The 21,882-nt window shown below is 38.6% G+C and overlaps 1 protein-coding gene across 2 annotated transcripts; it reads right to left on the bottom strand.

Moving 5' to 3' along the window:
• Window positions 1–1,018: 1,018 nt before the first annotated feature.
• Window positions 1,019–19,524, bottom strand: MAT2B (methionine adenosyltransferase 2 non-catalytic beta subunit). Of its 2 annotated transcripts, none has more exons than XM_069592552.1 (7): window positions 18,805–19,524; window positions 9,305–9,499; window positions 6,741–6,855; window positions 6,401–6,553; window positions 3,453–3,646; window positions 2,465–2,578; window positions 1,019–1,958 (listed from the first exon to the last, which is right to left on the bottom strand). In XM_069592552.1, the coding sequence occupies exons 1-7, from the start codon at window positions 18,832–18,834 to the stop codon at window positions 1,788–1,790; spliced, it is 972 nt and encodes a 323-aa protein (XP_069448653.1). In that variant the 5' UTR covers window positions 18,835–19,524; the 3' UTR covers window positions 1,019–1,787. The 2 variants fall into 2 exon arrangements, with proteins under 2 accessions (XP_069448653.1, XP_069448652.1); XM_069592551.1 differs by lacking the exon at window positions 18,805–19,524 and adding an exon at window positions 15,893–17,062.
• Window positions 19,525–21,882: the final 2,358 nt, after the last annotated feature.

Raw genomic sequence — 21,882 nt, 5'->3', positions numbered from 1 at the left:
ACACAAAATAAGTGTAGTAAAATATGTATTTTGCTATCTAAATAAAAAAGGGATGCTGAGAGTATGAACATATATAGAGAGTAACATGCCAGATTTGAACTACATTTATTTCTTCCACTGACGAAAAATTTGGGGTTTAAAGAGGATCAGGTCCAGCTAGAGAAGAAAAAAAATTTTTAACGTGAAAATCTGAATTGAGTACTATGTGAAGCGAAGTGTAACTAAGGAAAAAAAACAAACCCAGAATGCTTCAGTGGTTGCCAAATACAAGTCCCAGGCTGGTTACTTCAGAAGGACCTGAAGAACATTTAAAACTACATCAGCAGGTCATCAGTTTCAGAAACTCTATTTCAGTGGGTCCAGCATAGCAGTCGTAGCAGTAAAATTTCCCTAGTTCCTAATAAAACATACCATGGTTTAGGAACTGAGGCTTTAACCAAATCACCCAGACCTGATCCCCTCTAAACCCCAAATTCTAAGTAAACTAGAAATAGTTTTTGTCCAACGAAATAAGATTATAATCTAGGGAAAGAATACTTCACAAGTAAAATCAGAAAATCTGAAAACTGGATTTGTACTGAACTCTGAATAGAAGCCAAGGCTCACTTGTTATTCTTTCTTTCTGCTTCCTTATTAAGGACCAAAAATACTGCTGAGGTCAAAGTAACCTGACTATTACCTGGTACAGAGAACACATTCAAATACTCTGCATTCTTCAAAAGGAACATTCTTTGTAAATATATTTCAAGATTATAGTTATTTACTTTTCATTAAGAAAAATCAGTGGGTACAAGTAAATACAGTGTCTGTAACAGTCTAGATTTCACGTGGTAGATTCACCAGGGCTCATTTTATTACTGTGCTTTGTATTTTAATGTACATTAACTACATTCTGCATCAGATAAGAAGGTAATTTTACATGATAAGAAGGAAATTTTAAAAATTATAGCAACAAAACAGTTTAGATATCTGGTCTTTACATTTCAAAAAAGAGAAGTAAATACAAGAAAACTAAGCATTACCATGCCAGCAATATGTATTTTATTATTATTCATGAATGGTCAAAAGACTTACAAGGCCCATTACTATTAGTATAACTGCACATATGAAATATCACTTAGTGACATGGAGTGGAAAGGACAGTTTCATATATATTTAAAAAATACATACACATACACACATTTTCTCTCTCTCAAACATTCACCTTTCACTGCTACAAAAGCAGGAGGTATCAAGCTGCAGGAGTTCCAATATACATAACATGTTGAAATATCTCAAGCATAAAAACTACTTAGGTTGCAAAAATAAAGTTTCTTTCTCAAACATTTTGATCTGAACTCAAGCAAAGCAAACAATGAACACCAATGATCTGTATGCTATTTAACACAATTTAAAACATAAAAGGATCAACAGTTGTAAAAGTCCTGAAAATGTAGAGGTTATTTATAGGAATGAACAATGCATTTCTTCTCCCCCGCCCCTCCAAAGTCTACAGCAGATGTGTTTCATCCTGGCTCTCAAATACTTGAAAATCATAATTTACTATATTCACACAGCAAATGAGGCAGAACAAAATGAGAAAATCATTACTTCAAATAAGGCATTATTGCCCTTAAGTTTCCCTAGACAATTTCACTAGTGCAAGAGCATCATTTACCTGAAAGATCATGAGTCACAATTGAAGAGCACTCATACAAAACTATTTCCTTTTTTCTTTAAAAAGTGCCATGACTTCTTGACTTTTCGTTTTAAAAAACACGACCACCACCCCCACCACCACACATACGCTAATGAAAGACCGTCTGTCTCCATCTCTTGTCAATGAGGAAAGGCCAGAGTGACTCCTTGATTCCAATTCGAAATGGTGTTCGCTGGCCGATGCCCAAGGTCTCCAACCTGGAGCAATCAAGCTGAGCATTTCTCGGACGTTGTGCTCCTACGACAGGACTGTCAGTTATCTTTAAAACAAACACACAAAATCAAACACAAATGAGAAGCCCCAGGATGAGGTTTTACGTTCTCTATTTCCCTTTGCCCTCAGTGCAAGAAATATGATTTGATCCCTAGAAAAATAAATAGAACATCAGCCACAATCAAGAAAGCACTTTTTCTATAAACTTCATCAATACACATGGGCTCCTTTATACACGGCAATTTAGAGAAATTTAACAATAGAAACTGCCAACATACAAGCAAAGTTCACTTTCAGTGCTGGAAAATACAGTTATCCAATACTTCTAAACAAGAAGAAAAATGTTATCCATAGAACACAATAGTGATGGACCTGACTTCCAAGAAGTAAGAAGGCTACCTGTTTGGTTGGTTGTTTTGGCTGAGTACAGCTTGAGGGATCTTAGTTACCTGGCCAAGGATTGAACCTGGGCCTCAGCGGTGAAAGTGCCGAGTCCTAGCCACTGGACTGCCAGGGAATTCCCAAGTAAGCTTCTAAGTGCCATGTACTTACTGGTCTTAAGTGGCTGCTGGGGAGGTTGAAGGCGTCTGCAATTGCACACGCTATTTCATACTTAGTCATCTGTTCGTTGCCAGACCAGTGAAAGGTTCCCTTTATTGATGGATCCTGACAAGAACACAAATAGTTCAAACTGGTTTCAAACTTTCTGAGTTGAGTGAAATAGCAACTGTGACAAGACAACTAAGTTAAAAAGGTCCAGGAAATATGATGCATTGTACCTTTCTGGAATGCTCTACACATGATATCTAAAATCAAATTCCTATAAATCTCCCCAGTTAAAAATGGAAATCAATTTCTAGAATTTAGCCTGAAGATTTTTTTTTAAATAAATTGTTAGTGGCTCTGATTTTGTTCAGTGGAAATCGTAAAATGATTACAGATTTTTATGAAACACAGACCAATTCAATTAGCATTTTCAATTATCCTAAGAAGCTAACACCAAAACTTAACAGAACCATTTTTCAAGATGAGTTAATTAGTCATATAACATCCTTAAATATTGTCATGGTACATGTTTTTTAAATACACAAATTTTGATGCATTAAAAAAAACCCAGTCATGCTACTATGAATATTCTAAAATAACTCAGTCTCTAATTTTTCTTTCTGTAGATATTCTATTTAGCTCTAACTTTTGCAAATATCTAAAATGAACTATTGTTCAAATATCTAAAAGAATAATTATAAATTATTCTTACAGTGGCTGAAACGATTAAGGTTCTTCTGTGCCACTACCTAGATCTTAAATAGACGTTACTCATTATTTAAGACAGGCTTCTTACAAGACATCAGGCAAAGAAAAATACAAGTTTTCAGTTTTCTTACAGTAAGAGAATGACAAAAGGAGTGTATAGTATTTGAGAAATAAAATCAAATATAACAGCTTAAAATTTTTATTATTCATAAATACAGCTACTATCCAACTAACTACGTTTGCTTGGTGTCCTTCTAAATGTTTAAAAAAGCACTTCGATTCTCACCAGCATCCTCTTCTCTGCTAACTGACGACACACGCTGGCCACATCTTTGACGTGTGTGGGGAACCGTTGCTGCCAGTGGTCCATGTTTGCGGACTTATTGCTGAACTGCACTTTATCAAACATAATAGTCACAGCACTTTCCTCAAGCCTTTCAACTTCTCCATATAGAACAGGAATTCTCAAAACAGCAGCTCCTAGATAGCAATAAAAGCAGATACTATTTCAAAGCTCATTGGTTCTTAAGTCTTGCTGTAAGATCAGAGTGTGTAGATTTAAAATACATTATCACAGAAAACGTACAATATACCAGAATGACACAGCTTACCTATTTAAACAAATGTGATCTGGAATATTTTTAAATGTCTCTGTTATGTGGGGTATTTTTATAATTATATAATTTCTTCATTACTGTGGCCATTAAAAATAAAACTGATCATGACAAATTCAACAAGTGATCCCTGATTATTCCTAGATTAAAAAAATAAACGCAATAAAGGACATTTTGGGGACAAAATTCCTACATAGATTGTGTATTGCATTAATGCTAAATTTCCTAAGTGTAATAACTGCATTGTAATTATGAAAAGAACATCCTTCTTGAAGATACATGGTAAAGTCTTTTGGGGTGAAATTCTATGAGTTCAGGAAAAAAACAGTGTACATGTAAAACACATGCCAAAACATTAACAACTGGTGAAATCTGCATAAAGGGTATATGAGTGTTCACCACATAGCCCTTGAAATCACTGACTAAGGAATTATGAGGTATTTCATGTTGGTCAATACTAAGGAGTTATAACAGACTAGATAATTTACACTAACTGAAATTCAATGAAAACTATTTTAAATTAACTTACTAAAGAGTTGGGCAGATGACTTATGAATAACACAGGTTTGAACAGTGTGGTTCCATTTATATGCAACTTTTTTCATGCAAAATATCATGGATAAGATGTACTGAAGTGGACAGCCTATCCTTACATAGGCATAAGATGAGTGATATTTAATATAAGGTTAACGTGTTTTCTTAATGTTTCATAACTTCATTTTCAAAGACTTACATTACCATACAGTATGTCTCATCTCTCTTGTAACTAGAAAAACTCTGTATCAGTCTGTCATCACAGGGAAGTGGTTTAAAAAAACAACAACAGTATTTAGCTGTATAATGAATGACTGCAATACCTATGCCAATAGTTTTATAATGATTCATTCACTAGTGTATAGGTGAGGCTACCATGACGCAATCGTTACTGATTACACTAGGCTACCATTTACTGCTTCTTCCTTACTGATTCCTGAATCATACCTGTAAATAAATATAAATTTCTTCTTGGATTATCTTCATTTTTGATGTGTAGTCTTAGTAACACATGACACGTATAGTGTTTTGTACCATATAAAACACTAATGTAGTTACTGACAGACAATTCACCTTGTGAACTTAGGTAAACTTAGTGTTGATACAATACTGTATGTATTTTCTCTTATGATTTTTTTTAATGTTTTCTTCTCTCAAGATTACTTTAGGAATAGTATATAATACATATAACACAAAATATGTGTAAATTGACTCTTTATGTTTTAGTAAGGCTTGGGACAAGAGCTGCTGTTTAGTTGCTAAGTTGTGTCTGACTTTTTTGCGACCCCATGGACTGTAGCCCACCAGGTTCCTCCATCCACAAGACTTCCCAGGCAAGAGTATTGGAATGGGTTGACAGTTCCTACTCCCAGGGATCTTCCTGACTCAAGGATCGAACCTGCATCTCCTGTTTTAGCAGGAGGGTTCTTCACCACTGAGGCACCAGGGAAGACCCTCTGTCAAGAGTAGGCTGTGAGCAATTAAGTTTCTGGAATCTAAAGTTACACATGGATTTCCAACTATGCATGGGTTGGCAACACTAATCCCCAAGCTGTACAAGGGTCAGCTGTATACTAATACATATTCAAAGATGATTTCCAATGGATAATTTATAATAATAATAATAAAAAACCCTATGTGTTAACATGGTATGTACAGTAGGGGATGGTTCTCAAGGATGTAGTACAGTCTAAGGCAGTAGTTTCAGTGCAAAGGAGCATTAAATCAGATATTATGCAGCCACTGATATGAAAAAGATATCCTAGAGATGGCTCCATAAGAACTGAAATCCATGTATGTGGGGGGAGAAAAATCAGTTTATAAAACAATATGCATAGATGTTTAGAAATCCACAAAAAATACTTCCATAACCACATTTAGTGCTTCTCTGACGAAGCACTGTAAGAGAACTCTACAGTTTTAAGATTTAAAAAAAAAAATTTAAGGAGGTTGTTTCTTCTTTTTTTTTTTTGTAATTAACACATTAATGTGTGTGTGTATATATACAAACACATAGGAAAAAAGAAAAACCATACAAATGACTGTGGATATACAAACACAGGGAAAACAATGTAACCATACAAATAACAGAATACTGCAATCTAAGAAAAATGATACTGACCTATTTTTTTTTAAATATTACAAAAATCTGATTTACTTTCTATCTATAATGGTATTCATGTACACACTGATACTGGAAATGGTCTGAAAGGATTCATAAATTCTTCAGAATTTCAAAAGTTTTTGTTTTTCTTGTTAACTACATTCCCTAGTTTTTCTCCAATGGATTTATGCTCCTCGACTAATTTAAAAAACAAAAGGAACTTCCCTGGTGGTCCAGTGGTTAAGAATCTGCCTTCCAATGCAGGAGATGTGGGTTCAATCCCAGGTCCAGGAACTAAGATCCCACATGCCACAGAGCAACTAAGTCCATACATAACAACTAAGACCCGGCACAGCCAAATAAAGAGAAACAACTAAATAAATATTTTAAAAATTAAGATACAGACACACATACACACAAATCTTAAACAAAAAGGAATCCTCAAAAAGAGTCAGAAGAGCTAACTAAAGAGATGTGTCTTACCTAAATTGTTCTCCAGGACAGCCTTTTCTCCTTCTAATTTTGTTTTGCCATATAGATTTAGGGGATTTGGTATGTCTTCCTCTCTATAAGGTGGGTTTGTTCCATCAAAAACATAATCAGAGCTAATATAGATTAGAAATGCTCCAATTGCAGCTACCAAAAAAAAAAAGAGAGAGAGAAAACAATCTATTAAATTACTATACAACCTGATGGTTTATCGGAAGTTGTAATAGCTTATTCATCAAAAGTATAACAAATTTCTTATAAGCCATCTACAATATAATATCTGCACCCTCAGCGATCACTTAATTTTATGAAGATTTTATATAGTCTTCATTACCTGCTTCCTTTGCTAAATTCCCAGAAGCATCCACGTTAAGTTGAGAAGCAGCATCTGGGTGATTTTCTACAACATCTGGCCTTCTCTCTGCTGCACAATGTACGATGACATGGGGCTAGAAGTTAAGCATTGATGTGTTTTTAGCTCAAAAAGGAATAAAAACCGAAGAACTATAGCTTTCCAACAGTAAATCAATTCAAAGAAACATGTTTATTAAAACATTCCTTCAACTAAAGAATCATTCTAATTTTTAATGTGGTTTTGTCACATTTCCCTTTTTCAACGTTCAAACTTCCTTAAACATATATATAGTCCCTGAGAAGGAAAGATCAATCGAGCAATCCCTAGGCAAAAATCAGACAAAACTCGGGCAACAACCAGGCTTCTAAATCAAAGTAAGCTTCATCTCCTCATCTGAGTGGGAGAAAAGGGCAATCATTTATGTCATTCATATGACCTAAATACTTAGTTAAGTCTGTGGGAAAGGGAGAAGAATAGCAAATTAAATTCATAAATTCTAATCTCTTAACCCCATCATTTAAAGAAAATTAAGCATCCATAAAAACTATATTGCCAGTTAAGTATTTAAATATACTACTTATACGCTAAGCAGTATGTAAGGATCAAGGATTTCACAATCTAATGGAAAAAATGAATATGTAAAGAGACCGGTTCAATACTGTATGACATGAAGGCCCTTGGTAGAGACCGGGCATCTACGTCTCAGAGGAGCTGAGTCAGAGTCAAGATTTCAGAAGGGCTCATGTACCCACACATGAAACTTCCTTCTTCTCAGAAACTGCTTGAAGAAGCATGATCTGAAAGTTGCTTTCAACTTACACGTGCATAAGCTGGGATGGTTCTTAAAATGTGCAGTCCCAGGCTCTGTCATAGGCTTACTGAATGAAACTCTCTGGGAGTGAGACATAAGAACAAGTTTTCCAAATGATTCTGATGCAATGTTCTTTGGGTCATATTTTTAGAAAGAACCTGAATTCCTGATTTCACCTCTTACTCAAGAGTTGTAACAAAACCTAATTCTTTCTATAACTTTTCTGTGACCATGGCCAATGAGTTGTTTAAACTCTCTGAGCCTTTGTAGTGACCTCTAAAACAGAAATGAGTCCCTTGGACTGCAAGGAGATCAAACCAGTCTAATCCTAAAGGAAATCAACCTTGAATATACAGTAGAAAGACTGATGCTGAAGCTGAAGCTCCACTATTCTGGCCACCTAATGCAAACAGCCGACTCACTGGAAAAGACCCTGATCCTGGGAAAGACTGAGGGCAGGAGGAAAAGGGGGCAACAGAGAATGAGATGGGAGTCACTAAGTCAGCAACTAAACAACAAAAACAGATATGAGAACAACTGTTTTGCAGTGTTGTAAGGGTAACAGATACTGTTTTCAAAAAGATTTGCAGCAGAAGGAGAGGGTGGGACAAAATCGAGAGTAGCAGCAATGACAGATACACCACCATGTGTAAAATAGCTAGCTAACGGGAAGCTGCTATATAACACAGGGAGTGCCGCTCCGGGACAAAATCGAGGGAGTAGAAATGGGGAGGGTGGCACACACACACACACACGGCTGATCTGTGTAGTTTTACCGCAGAAACCAATACAACATTGTAAAGCAATTATCTTCCAGTTAAAAATAAAAAAGCAAATATTTTTACCCTCAAAACAAGAGAAGGATTTGCATAGAAAGTGGTACTTAGAAAAATAATTCCCAAACAGAAGCTTTTTACAAAATGCTTCATTTTCTGCCTTTTGTCAACCTATATCTCAACATAATTTTTTAAGGATGACATTTCCACCCCCTCAAAAAAAAAAATGTGCACTGTATACTATTGTTGCTTAATTGATTAGAGCTTAAGTACTATAACTTCCTTGAGAACAGTTTTTATATCTCCCAGACAGAATCACTGCAGATAGTGACTGCAGCCATGAAATTAAAAGACGCTTGCTCCTTGGAAGAAATGCTATGAACAACCCAGAGAGCACACTGAAAAGCATAGACATTACTTTGCCAACAAAGGTCCATCTAGTCAAGGCTATGGTTTTTCCAGTGGTCATGTATGGATGAGAGTTGGACTGTAAAGAAAGCTGAGCACTGAAGAATTGATGCTTTTGAACTGTGTGGTGTTGGAGAAGACTCTTGAGAGTCCCTTGGACTGTTAAGATTAAACCAGTCAATCTTAAAGGAAATCAGTCCTGAATGTTCACTGGAAGGACTGATGCTGAAGCTGAAACTTCACCTGATGCGAAGAACCAACTCATTGGAAAAGACCCTGATGCTGGGAAAGACTGACAGCAGGAGGAGAAGGAGACGACAGAGGATGAGATGTTTGGATGGCATCGTGGACTCAATGGACTGAGTTTGAGTAGGCTCTGGTAGTTGCTGATGGACAGCGAAGCCTGGCATGCTGCAGTCCACGGGGTCTCAAAGAGTCGGACATAACTGAGTGACTGAAATGAAACAATTCTTAACAGTTTCTTCCTTACCAGCTGAGCTACCAGGGAAGCCCCTTAATAGTTACTTATGCGTTAAAATAAACCATACCTGAAAATCATAAATGATGTGATGAACTGCATTAGAATCCAAGAGATTGACCTGCTCAAATTTTGGTCTTGCTCTTCTAAAACCACAGCCAACGGCATGCCAATTATTCTGCTGAAATTCTTTGTACACAGCTCTGCCAAGAAGCCCAGTGGCACCAGTAATGAGAACCCGCCTGTTGGGGATGTTAACTTCCTCCTAAAATGTGAAAGAGGAGAAAAAAATTAATTAATTTGAAAATAGCCTCTCAACAAAATTAGCCACCATCTTCATTCACTAAACATTTCAAGTCTGAGTTGTCTGCTTCATGTCCCATATGTATAAGTCTTAAGTTAGAACAAAGATCAATCAAACTGCATCAGTAAGTATGTCACGTAAGAGAAAGTTTTAATAATCCTTCCCAAGAAAAAGAACCTAAGATGATACTGCAAGGAATCACCTAGTCAAACAGATTTAGATTTCCTAACAATAATAATGGAAAAACTTATTTTTAGGATCAATGATGTCCAAAGTAGTAATAACCATCAATTTTATTTATGTTCTTCTATTTATAAAAATGCAGTTTAAAGCTTACTTATTTCTGCCCTTATTAAATATTAGGGTTATATTCTGCCAACATGTTTCCAAACCGACAGTTTTGCTCTTCAATTTTTAATCTCAAGTTTTCTTTTAAACCTCATTGACTTTATCATACTATGATATGTCCAAATTAGAGAATTTCATATGTCATAGAAATTTATGTGGAAGAAAAATTAATTTGGTCCTTATGGAACTAACATTCTAAGTTTAACTAAACTTGTAAATATCCCTACATTGACTCTAAATTTACCTATTTAGACCAGTTAAAACTAATAAAACATAAGTAGAGGATAAGAAAAAATAAATATTTTAAACTGATCTATGTCACTACTGTGAAAAAGGAAAAATTCCTCACACACTGAAATTTTTAAAAAAACTACTATTTAGGAAACAACTCCAATTATCTCTACATAGAAATTTCCCTTCTTCCCAAGACAGGTTAACGCCAAATATCCTCACAGACATTTGAATTAAGAAAACACTATTCAAAACAAAAAACAATTTTTATTAGTGTATCAACTTGAAGCCTTTTAAATTTGAAATGTTGGTTTAGTCACCTAATTTTGAGCTGTCAAAAACCTTAAATATACACCCAATAACCAAAGATCTTTTTTCCCTAGCCCTCAAGACAGCTAATTTAACAGACTACACTTGAAAAACAGAGAAGGCAATGGCAACCCATTCCAGTACTACTGCCTGGAAAATCCCCTGGACGAAGGAGCCTGGTAGGCTGCAGTCCACACGACTGAGTGACTTCACTTTCACTTTTCACTTTTGCATTGGAAAAGGGAATGGCAACCCACCCAGGGACGGGGGAGCCTGGTGGGCTGCCGTCTATGGGGTCGCACAGAGTCGGACACAACCAAAGCGACTTAGCAGGAGCACACTTGAAAAAGAAAAAGAAAAAAAAGGGGGGGGGGCACCTAAATCAAGTATGTCTATCAAAGGAAAAACCAGAAATGAAAGGGCTGACAGAAACAGAATAAAGATAAGTTTTTTAAGATATTTCTTCCTTAGTTCACGCCATTTCAAGATGTTTTAGAAGCTGAAGAAAAATTCATCTAGGCTATCTCTTGCAAAACTTGGCTCTAAGTCAAACAATCTATGCAAACAAAGATTTCAGCCAGCAAAATATTTTCTTTGAATTTTTGGCAAGAAAACAGCCCTGTAAAGACTGCACTTGTTAAAGAGGTTAAAATAGGCCAGGTCTAGTAGAGATACAATCAGAAAACAATTTGCACAGAATAAATACCATAAAGATCCCTGGGAAAATACTATAAAAGGCCTACGAGTTGGTTTCTTCTGAGTTTTTCGTGTCACTCTAAAGAAGGAAAGGACTAGACAGTGGTTCTTGGATCAGTGGTTCACAGGCTTTATTCGCCTAGGACAGCAATCAACTGGAAGGCTTTCAGATCAAGTAGATTTGGAATGAGGCCTGATAATTGGCATTTCTAACTTAAGTTTCCAGGTGGTGCTGATGCTGGTGATTTGGAAACTTGAGATTCCAGGAACATCCAAGACCTTCCTAAAGATAGCTCTGACTCAAACAAATAAAAACAAACTGCCATCTACCCTTCCAGAAGTAACAACCTTGTTACTCTTTTCCCCTTAAAAAGGAAAACTAGAAAAAGAAGTCAAAGACCAAACATCATGCTTGTAACCACGAAATTACTGAACAGTAAAATAAGATCTCTGTGTACCTCACTGGTGAGTGAAGCACATTTTTTTCTTCATTTTATCATCTGTTAAATGAAGGAAATAAAGATGCATCTTACAAATGTGTCTGGCAGTATTTTTGGCTTTTCAGTGCATCTTAAAATCAGAGTCCAGATAATCTTACAATTGAGAGCATCTTAGATTTGATGAAATACAGGATTAAATTACAAACACAGCAAGGGTCTTTAAGGCATACACTATTCTTCACTTTAAAATAGTATGGATGGTTGCATGGAGAAGATACAAACTCTGTACAGCCTGGGATAATTTGTAAGCTTCCTGGAAGAAAAGAGTCCAATAGTTACCTAGTGGTCCAATGTCAGTGTGCAATAATTTTCTGTATTAGCAGAGATCTGAAGTGCAAGCATTTTCTGAAACAGAGATTCTGCATAATCCTCTTCTTGAAAACTCTCATGTGAGAGTTTTCCAAAGCAAGGAACCTTAAATCTAAAGATGTTACAAGTTTTGCCCACAGTAAAAGGAAAAACGTTGGAAACAGAACTGGTGTCTTTTTGCTTCTCTCTACCGTTTAGTCAAATGCATGCTCAGTTCTGTCTCAATCCTTTGAACTTATACTTGGTTTCTTAAGACTAAATTTTATCTTCTCTGCCACAAACTGTGGCATTAAGTTACTTCAACTCTACTAATGTAACTTGCTGGTAAATGTATGTATTTGGACAGATGATTAAGGCTCTTACAGCTTTACAATCCTACAATTCTAACATTTTCCATATTACCCTTCCCACAGAAGATATCTGAACAAACTGAAAGAAGTTTTGTTTAAAGTAACTTTTCTTCTTTTCATACAGTTCTCTTTGGAGACTCAATCAGCATGTTCTGTCACAGTATAGAAGCCAAAACAGTAAGTTTTCACTCAGATTGCAAGTTTTTTGGTGGTTGGCAAAAAAAAAAATACACATCACTCTGAAATTAACAGAAGTCAAACGAAAGTATCTCTACTTTTGAGTCTCTATAAACAGAACTCCACCTGAAGCATCTTAAAGCACAGTTTTGGTCCTTTTAAAACCAGAGAAATATTCCTTTGAAAATAATTTTGGCTCATTACTCTATAAATTATTTTACTTCTGCCAAACACAGGAATGTCCAAACACCTCAAGGAACTCTAAATGAGGAACAAAAAGCTGAGTCAGTTCAGTTCAGTCGCTCAGTCGTGTCTGACTCTTTGCAACCTCATGAATCGCCAGCATCACCATCTCCCCGAGTTCACTCAGACTCCAGTCCATCAAGTCCATGATGCCATCCAGCCATCTCATCCTCGCTCGTCCCCTTCTCCTCCTGCCCCCAATCCCTCCCAGCATCAGAGTCTTTTCCAGTGAGTCAACTCTTTGCATGAGGTGGCCAAAGTACTGGAGCTTCAGCTTTAGCATCATTCCTTCCAAAGAAATCCCAGGGCTGATCTCCTTCAGAATGGACTGGTTGGATGTCCTTGCAGTCCAAGGACTCTCAAGAGTCTTCTCCAACACCACAGTTCAAAAGTATCAATTCTTTGGCGCTCAGCCTTCTTCACAGTCCAACTCTCACATGCATACATGACCACAGGAAAAACCATAGCCTTGACTAGACAGACCTTAGTCGGCAAAGTAATGTCTCTGCTTTTGAATGTACTATCTAGGTTGGTCATAACTTTTCTTCCAAGGAGTAAGCATCTTTTAATTTCATGGCTGCAGTCACCATCTGCAGTGATTTTGGAGCCCCCAAAATGAAGTCTGACACTGTTTCCACTGTTTCCCCATCTATCTGACATGAAGTGATGGGACCAGATGCCATGATCTTCGTTTTCTGAATGTTGAGCTTTAAGCCAACTTTTCAACTCTCCTCTTTCACTTTCATCAACAGGCTTTTTAGCTCCTCTTCACTTTCTGCCATAAGGGTGGTGTCATCTGCATATCTGAGGTTATTGATATTTCTCCCAGCAATCTTGATTTCAGCTTGTGTTTCTTCCAGTCCAGCGTTTCTCATGATGTACTATGCATACAAGTTAAATAAGCAGCGTGACAATATAAAGCCTTGACGGACTCCTTTTCCTATTTGGAACCAGTCTGTTGTTCCATGTCCAGTTCTAACTGTTGCTTCCTGATCTGCATACAGATTTCTCAAGAGGCAGGTCAGGTGGTCTGGTATTCCCATCTCTTTCAGAATTTTCCACAGTTTATTGTGATCCACACAGTCAAAGGCTTTGGCAGAGTCAATAAAGCAGAAAGAGATGTTTTTCTGGAACTCTCTTGCTTTTTCGATGATCCAGCGGATGTTGGCAATTTGATTTCTGGTTCCTCTGCCTTTTCTAAAACCAGCTTGAACATCAGGAAGTTCACGGTTCACGTATTGCTGAAGCTTGGCTTGGAGAATTTTGAGTATTACTTTACTAACATGTGAGATGAGTGCAATTGTGCGGTAGTTTGAGCATTCTTTGGCATTGCCTTTCTTTGGAATTGGAATGAAAACTGACCTTTTCCAGTCCTGTGGCCACTGCTGAGTTAACCCAAAGCATAATTAAGACCTGAAGATATTCTCTCTTCCTGAAAAGTCTATTTCTCAATTTTTATTCTTATGAGTCAAATACATTAAACATGACTTTAATTTGCATCTGCCTCTTCTATCAACTCACAGATTTATAGAATTCAGTAACACCAGGTGACCAGATTTACACACACACACAAAACCAAAATGTTTGAAAAAGTAAGTACATACAAATAAATGAAGAGTCATAGCTCTTATTATGCCATCAAATCAAATAACAGCAAATTCTAAGGTACAGGACAGTAAAAGTCTCTTCCAAAATGGTCCAAAACAGTACTCTGGGACAGTGGTTTCTACTTTAACACACTTGCATTAACTTCTACTAGAGACAGTCAAGGGTGAAATATCACAAATATCTAAAGTAGGATTTTCTTAAGTTTTAGTGGTAAATATAATTATACTTTGCTATTTTCAGAACCTCTTCGATTTGGCAAAGTTTCACATTGATTTATTTGATTCTCACAACATTCCCCTAGAGATAAATCTTTGAGTAGACACTCCTGGACTTTGAGAAACTTTTCAAAATACCTAGGTGACACTGGTCTAAACTCCCACTGTCACTTTACTGCACCCCATGGCCAGTAATACGAACAGGAATCACCACAGTTTATTCCTCTAACATGAACTATAAAACAGTCCCACTAGGGAGTTTTAACTCTACAGGTTCTGAAAGAAGCAAATACATGTCAAGCTTTTGGTTGTGCAATTTGAATGAAGGAAAACGCATTTTCATTTGTCTACTGAACTCACTGTTAAAACTGATTAAGCTTTATATACACACAGATGCATACACAGTGCACAAATACACATACATAAACAAGCAACGTGCAACTTTAGGGACTCAGCATTGTGTGGGGTACACAGGAGCAAACCAGAAGATCAAACAGCCCATCCATCCTAACTTTACTCCCCAAATCCCAAAATGACTTGAAAACACTAAATATGCTATATTTTGAAGGTGTAAAAATTTTGCATTCTCAAAAATAGCCATCACTTACACCTCCTCTCATATCCTTAAGACATACTGATCTTGGCATGAACATTCCTCTTATCCCCAGTACTAGATAAACATCCTACGGACTGATGAATACTGAGGGGCTGAAATGAAATAGAGATTGGGGTTTATGGAGGAGATGTATGCAACCTCTGCAGTGGTTCAAAGCCTGAGAAAGTCAGAGACTGTATCTGAATCCTAGCTGCAATCTTACTGAATGAACTTGGACCAAAGAGCTGCTCTCTTACTCTCAAATATCAGTAAAATGGAACAAAACCAGTATCTTATAATTATGAGGACTAAAGTAAATACTGCATATAAAGTGCACAACAGTGCCATGCAGAAACTAAGAGTTCAGTTCTTATCTTCAATCCTGTAACTACTTCTGAAAAACCACCTGGCTCCTTTTTTTCTGAGATACGAACAGTTAAGATCAAAAGATACGAACAAAGGGTGAAAACGAAATTTAGAAAGTCAAAATAGCTCGGAAAACCCCTCTTCATTCCTGAGAGGAGACGGGAGGCTCGAAAGTGAAACCCGACCTAATCATTTCCTGTCGCAGTAGCTGAGAAACAAAACACAGAAGAGTATGCACCGAGGTAAACAAACTCGGCGGCGCCGCCCTAGTCTCCTAGGGCCTCTGACTCTGGGAGGATGCGTCTGGAAAACCACTCGAGCCCCCGCCACCAGACTCTTCCCGCTCTGCGCACTCGGTTACCATGAGACGTCTCCCCACCCCGCAAGACGCGGGCCGACTCCCTCACCTCCACCAACCGGCAGTCCCCGGGAACAAAGTGGATAGAGAGCTCTTTCTCCCGGCCCACCATGCCCGCCGTCTTTGCGCTGTAGTCGCCGCCGCCGCCGCCGCAGCGACCGCCACTTCCTTCTGCCGGGGATCTCGGTGGGCCGCAGCTCCAAGCCCCTCGGCCCGCCTACCCTAAGTCCAGGCCAGACCCCCTTTCACCGCTTCCGGCTTCCGCCGCCAAAACCGTGCTTCCTGATTGGCCACGCTCCGCCGACGCCCCTGAAAGGGGGCGGGCGCGTTCGGGACGCTCCCAGCCCACGCCCCAACTCTTAAAGGGATACACGAAATAAAGGCCCTGGTCTTAAACGGAATACGAATTTTGTTTAGGGGCCGGCGGGGGACGGGAGGGGGACACGGGGGGCGGGTTCAAGAATATTTTGTGTGTTCTTCCTTCTCGACTAGGTAAGGAGTTAATTGGATCGCCCAGACTGTGTGCAGTGTCTTAAGAATCAACTGGGCACGTGATACAGAGCGGGATGGCATGGTGGTGGTGTAGTCGCTAAGTCTTGTTCCACTCTTGCGATTCCATGGTCAGAAGAGCCTGGCAGTCCACAGTCCATTGGATTCTCCAGGCAAGAACACTGGAGTGGGTTGCCTTTTCCTTCTCCAGGGGATCTTTCCAGCCCAGGGATCGAACCTGGGTCTCCTGGATTGCGGGCGGATTCTTTACCAACTGAGCTACAAGGGAAACCGCATAAAGCGGGATGGAACACTTTAAAGTCTTGGTGGGAGGAGTGAAGCGGTGGGAGGAGTGAAGAGGGGAGAGGAGGCGGCACTACGCCTCTGTATCTCTAGAGCATTAAGTTTTTCTTGAGAGATTGAAAGAGAGACTGGAATAAAAATAAAAAGTATTGATATCTGCGTCTGCTGCTGCTAAGTCGCTTCAGTCGTGTCCGACTCTGTGCGACCCCATAGATGGCAGCCCACCAGGCTGCACCGCCCCTGGGATTCTCCAGGCAAGAACACTGGAGTGGGTTGCCATTTCCTTCTCCAATGCATGAAAGTGAAAGTGAAGTCGCTCAGTCGTGTCCAACTCTCAGCAACCCTATGGACTACAGCCTACCAGGCTCCTCCGTCCATGGGATTTTCCAGGCAAGAGTACTGGAGTGGGGTGCCATTGCCTTCTCCGGATATCTGCGACATTAACACTTAAAGAACCCATTTGTTTTTCTGGCATGCCAGAAAGTAGTACGCTTGAAATTCCGAACGTGTCAAACTCTTTAGTTTAAAAAAAAAGAAAAAAAAGTAGGGGGCTGGGGGACGAATTATTTGGTTGCCCCTTCAAAACAAGGATTCCCGGACTTTTATCAGTAATTTCTTAATGAATTATTGTAGGAGCGTGGCGGGCTACAGTCCATGGGGTCGCAGAGTCAGACACAACTTTGCGACTAAACAATAACTGGGACTCTACATTCTAGTGAACTTTAACCAGAGTCAAGATCAGCCTTTGAGAAGCACCGCCTTACAGGTTGCAGCGTCAAGCTACGCGAGGCGAACCTCCACTACCAAGAAAAGTAAAAGAACTAGAAGAGAGTCATGCTGAACCTTCTACCACCTGGATTACGCTTTTTTCAAGTGACAGATCAAAAGCGGCCCTATTAGTCAACTGCAACTGATTTCCAGTTCAAACACGAAAAGCCGGGATGCCTGGACTCGCAAAAACCTGAGCATGGCTCTCATAGGTTTTGCCAAATTTGAACGTAAATCTGTACTGTTCTTGTCTAGACACGCAGGATACCAAAACCTTAAAAGTCGCCCACAAACGTGATTACTGCTTGGGTCTTTCTAAAACATATTTTCATAAACCTTTTTTGGTTTAACGTTAGAGCTCAACATTAAGCAGCCTTTAAAAAAAAATTTTCCACGTCTGAGTCCGGTGACTTTCTTTCCTACCCAACCCCCAACCAGAACTCATTTCCTAATTGCTGTAAGAATTAAGTTTCTTTTGAACTGCAACAAGAGAGACTGAGCCTTCACACTTCTCTATTTTTTATTTACTCTAGGCTGTTAATCAATTTAGCATTATTTAGAGTCCTTGAGAGAAAAGCTCCAACGCGAAAACATGCATAATTTGCAAACAACAAAGAAATGGTGTGGGTGTTGGGGGAGCAGATCCAAGATCCTCTTGATTGTTTTTTAAAAGTGGTAATTTTTGTGAAGTTTCTAGTTGCAGCGGTAATGCAATCTACTCTTTCCAGAAAAAAAGAAAATTCTGTCCTACTCGAAGACGATTTAAGGACTTGCATATGCAATTAGCATTTTGATTCTCAGAGCAGCCTTATCTGGAGTGAGGAACAAAAAGAGTTTACTTGCCTACTTTTGAGGATCTGGTTTAATATTTGCCAGATAAAACTTGGGTATGGTTCTAGGGGCACATCTTCGTACATGGGTTTTAATCATCCTTATTAAAAATGGAAGTTTCTACATGAATAAAAACGCCATTGTTATACAGACAATATCCAAGTTCGTGTGGTGGCTAAGTCTATAAATTTAAATAGAGCAATCTAGAGATAAAAGTTAGGTTAGCAGGTTCATTTCTTGCCAAGACAAAGAAAGCCTGGAGCACCCAACTATAGATAAAAGCGTTATTTCTATAGAACCTTCACATATATGAATGCATTTTAATTTGGTTAAATGAAACTGCTGTTTTGGGTTATTTTTGTCGATCGAGACTTAGCTGAGCTCTCCATACAGGGTCAATAATTAAAGCTGTTTATTCCAAGTCCCAAAGTTATAAGTCTTAAAGAAATGAATGACTTTTTTTTTTAAACACACCCTTTTCGGCTTTTACGTTCCCAGACGTTCACTGGGATTCTTGTACAGAAACTATATACAACTCCAGACTGCTTTTCTTGAATAGCTCACTCTTACCTGTTCCATGTTCTCCGGCATTTCAGGCATGATTCCAAAATTATCTGAGGAAAAAGATTTGAGATGGGTTTCAGCTTCTGCCTCCTCGGACCGGGTCTTTGTTCTGCCTGCAGAGAGCGTAGGCACGCGAAAACGTGAGCCACAGCTTCACTCGACCTTTGAAATTAGCATTTTGAGTCGGATCCCAGAATCTCGTGCAGCATTCCACATTGCAGTAAACTGGCAGCTGATTCCCCGTGGCAGTCTTGAAAATACCCAATGAGAAGTTTCATGTTGTACTGCCAGCCAAATAAGGCCCATTATCAAAACCATTAGGAGAACCAACTTAGAAAGAAATATAGATACAACCGCAAAAAGCTTCCTGTGAAGACTTGCAATTTTCTCTTGCGAAAGAAAAGCAAGAGCCAGCAGTTGGAAAGCACGCAGGCCATGCAATTGATTCCTATTCTGAAATAGTTTATTAAGCTATGCCTGATTACAACAGAATTCGTTTGGTAAAGTTCTCCAGTGGTTTCTAATTAATTATTTCAAAGGACGGGTAAAAGGCACTTGTGGTAACAATAGGCACATGTTAAAAACCAACAGGTTATTTCCATTAATCTGTCCTGTACCGTTTGAGGAAATGGTGGGTGGAGTAGCTTTAAATTTGGCTTAGCTTTAAGGACTGCTATTTCTGTGATTTCCAGACCTACCAGCCCCATACATCTATGAAACAAAATCAAGTGAAGCCTGGCAATCTTATTTTTAAAGTTTAAAGGGTATTGAATACACTCAGTTAAATTTTGAACCACTGTTCTGGATTAAGGCTTTTTAACAGTTTAACAACAACCAACAAAAAAATTGCCATTCAGGTACTTCCTGGGTGGTCCAGTGATTAAGACTTCAGATTTCCAATGGAGGGGTTAAGAGTTCTTAGCTACAGTTTAGCATGTAGCTCTGATCCTACATGCCTCACTGGTCAAAGGACCAAAACATAAAAACCAGAAGCAATATTGTAACAAATTCAATAAAAGCTTTTTAAAAAATTGCCATTCATGTAGAGCTTTAGAAAAAGACAACTGTTTATATTCTACTCCTATGAAGCACCTGGTAAACTGTCTGAGGCATGTAGAGGGTCTGTAAGTGAGGAAGAATATACAGTTTTTAAAAACTGATGAATTAAAGTTCATCCAATACTTCGGCCACCTGATGCAAAGAGCTGACTCATTTGAAAAGACCCTGATGCTGGAAAAGATTGAGGGCAGGAGGAGAAGGGGACCACAGAGGATGAGATGGTTGGATGTCATCACCTACTCAATGGACATGAGTTTGGGCAGGCTCCGGGAGCTGGTGATGGACAAGGAGGCCTGGTGTGCTGCAGTTCATGGGGTTGCAAAGAGTCGGACACGACTGAGCGACTGAACTGAACTGAAAGTTCATCAAAATTTAAAACTTCTGTTAATCAGAAGACAATATTTAGAAAATAAGTACAACACAGACTGGGGAAAATGATCTTGATACATTTATCTAAAAGTACTTACATTCAGAATACTTAAACTCCAACTGAAAGTTTTTAAAAAATCATTTTTTAAATGGACATAAGTTTTGAACAGATGGTTTACAAAGTAAAGATAACATTTGTTTTGCAGAAAGTTTTACTTTCCTTTTAGGTTCCAAGGATTCACTAATAAAAGAAACCACTCGTTACACACACAATAAATAATCTTAATATTTAATAGATTATCTGACTGAATTTCAATGAGAAGTGAAAGAAGCGCTCAGTCATATCTGACTCTTTGGACTGTAGCCCACCAAACTTCTCTGTCCATGGAATTTTCCAGGTAAGAATACTGTAATTAGTAGCCATTCCTTTATCCCAGGGGATCATCCCAACCCAGAGATCGAACCTGGGTCTCCTTCATTGCAGGCAGAATCTTTACCTTCTGAACCACCAGGGAAGCACAGTACTCAGCTATAATACAGTCAGTATGCAATCCAATATATATAATTTCAATAAATGGTTATTAAAAGAAGAGAAATAGAAACAATAGAAGTAACAGCTTACATATCACCAAATTGGGAAGACAACCTATATTCAGACTTGAACAGCACCAGGAAGTCCCCAAATAACAGCAATCTGGAGTCCCAGTTGGAAAAAGGGTCCTGGGTGGTGTGTGCACCCTGTGGGTGAGACTTCAAATTGCACCTTCTGGGAGCTCTTGCTTACAATCCCAGGCTGCAAACTATCATCAGTTTATATGCAAAAATGCAGCTCTGTGTGTTTTTTAACTTTTACAATGGTATTTGTTTCACCTTGTGAGTCATAAGACTTCTTTGTGGGGGGGGCGGGGCGGGAAGGGGGAGGGCCATTTGGCCAAGCCCTCAGGGGCTTAAGAAATTTAAATATCTACTCCCTTTCTTATCTAAAGTGCCCCTAGACTAGCTGGTAACAATTGGTGCGCTGGAAACCAGACAGAGTCCAGGCAAGGTCAGAAATTGGTCAGAGGCCTGCTCCCTGACTTCTGAAGCCTGAACAAAACTAATTCCGTTTTAATTTCCCTAACATTATACTGTAACAAGCATTTTGAGCAATTAGAAGGTTCACTCATTCCTGGTGGGATACAGCATTACACAAACACTTCAGAAAACAGGCAGTTTACTATAAACTCAAATAAACACCTACTGCATGACCCCAAATTCCACATCTAGGTGTTTACCCATGAGAAATGAAAGCACCATATTCATAAACTCTTGCACAAGAATATTCATAGCAAGAACTTCCCTGGTGATTCGATGGTGAAGACTCCATTCTTCAAGACTTCCCTGGTGGTCCAGCAGTTGGCACTTCACACCTGCATTTCAGGGGGCATGGGTTCCATCCCTAGTCAGGGAACTAAAATCCCCCATCCCTTGCTGCACAGCCGAAAAAAAAGAATATTCATAGCAGCTTAATTCAAAATAACCTAAAACTGGAAACAACCGAAAAAGCCATCAGTGATGAATGGTTAAACAAATTATGGTATATCCATACTGTGGAATATTACTCAACTAGTCAAAGAAATGAAATATATGAATGCAATGAAATAAAATTTTATATTT

This window comes from Ovis canadensis, chromosome 5, assembly GCF_042477335.2.
Source record: "Ovis canadensis isolate MfBH-ARS-UI-01 breed Bighorn chromosome 5, ARS-UI_OviCan_v2, whole genome shotgun sequence".
Taxonomy (NCBI): domain Eukaryota; kingdom Metazoa; phylum Chordata; class Mammalia; order Artiodactyla; family Bovidae; genus Ovis; species Ovis canadensis.
The sequence above is the reverse complement of the archived record's forward strand: the minus strand, read 5'-3'. Positions and strand labels throughout refer to the sequence as shown.

Coding starts and splice junctions, on each gene's coding strand:
- MAT2B (XM_069592551.1), bottom strand. CDS start 15,955: ATGGTGGGCCGGGAGAAAGAGCTCTCTATCCACTTTGTTCCCGGGGAC. Junction 9,500..15,892: donor GGGACTGCCGGTTGGTGGAG/GTGAGGGAGTCG, acceptor TTCACATTTTAG/GAGGAAGTTAACATCCCCAA. Junction 3,647..6,400: donor TGTCCTGGAGAACAATTTAG/GTAAGACACATC, acceptor ATTGCTATCTAG/GAGCTGCTGTTTTGAGAATT.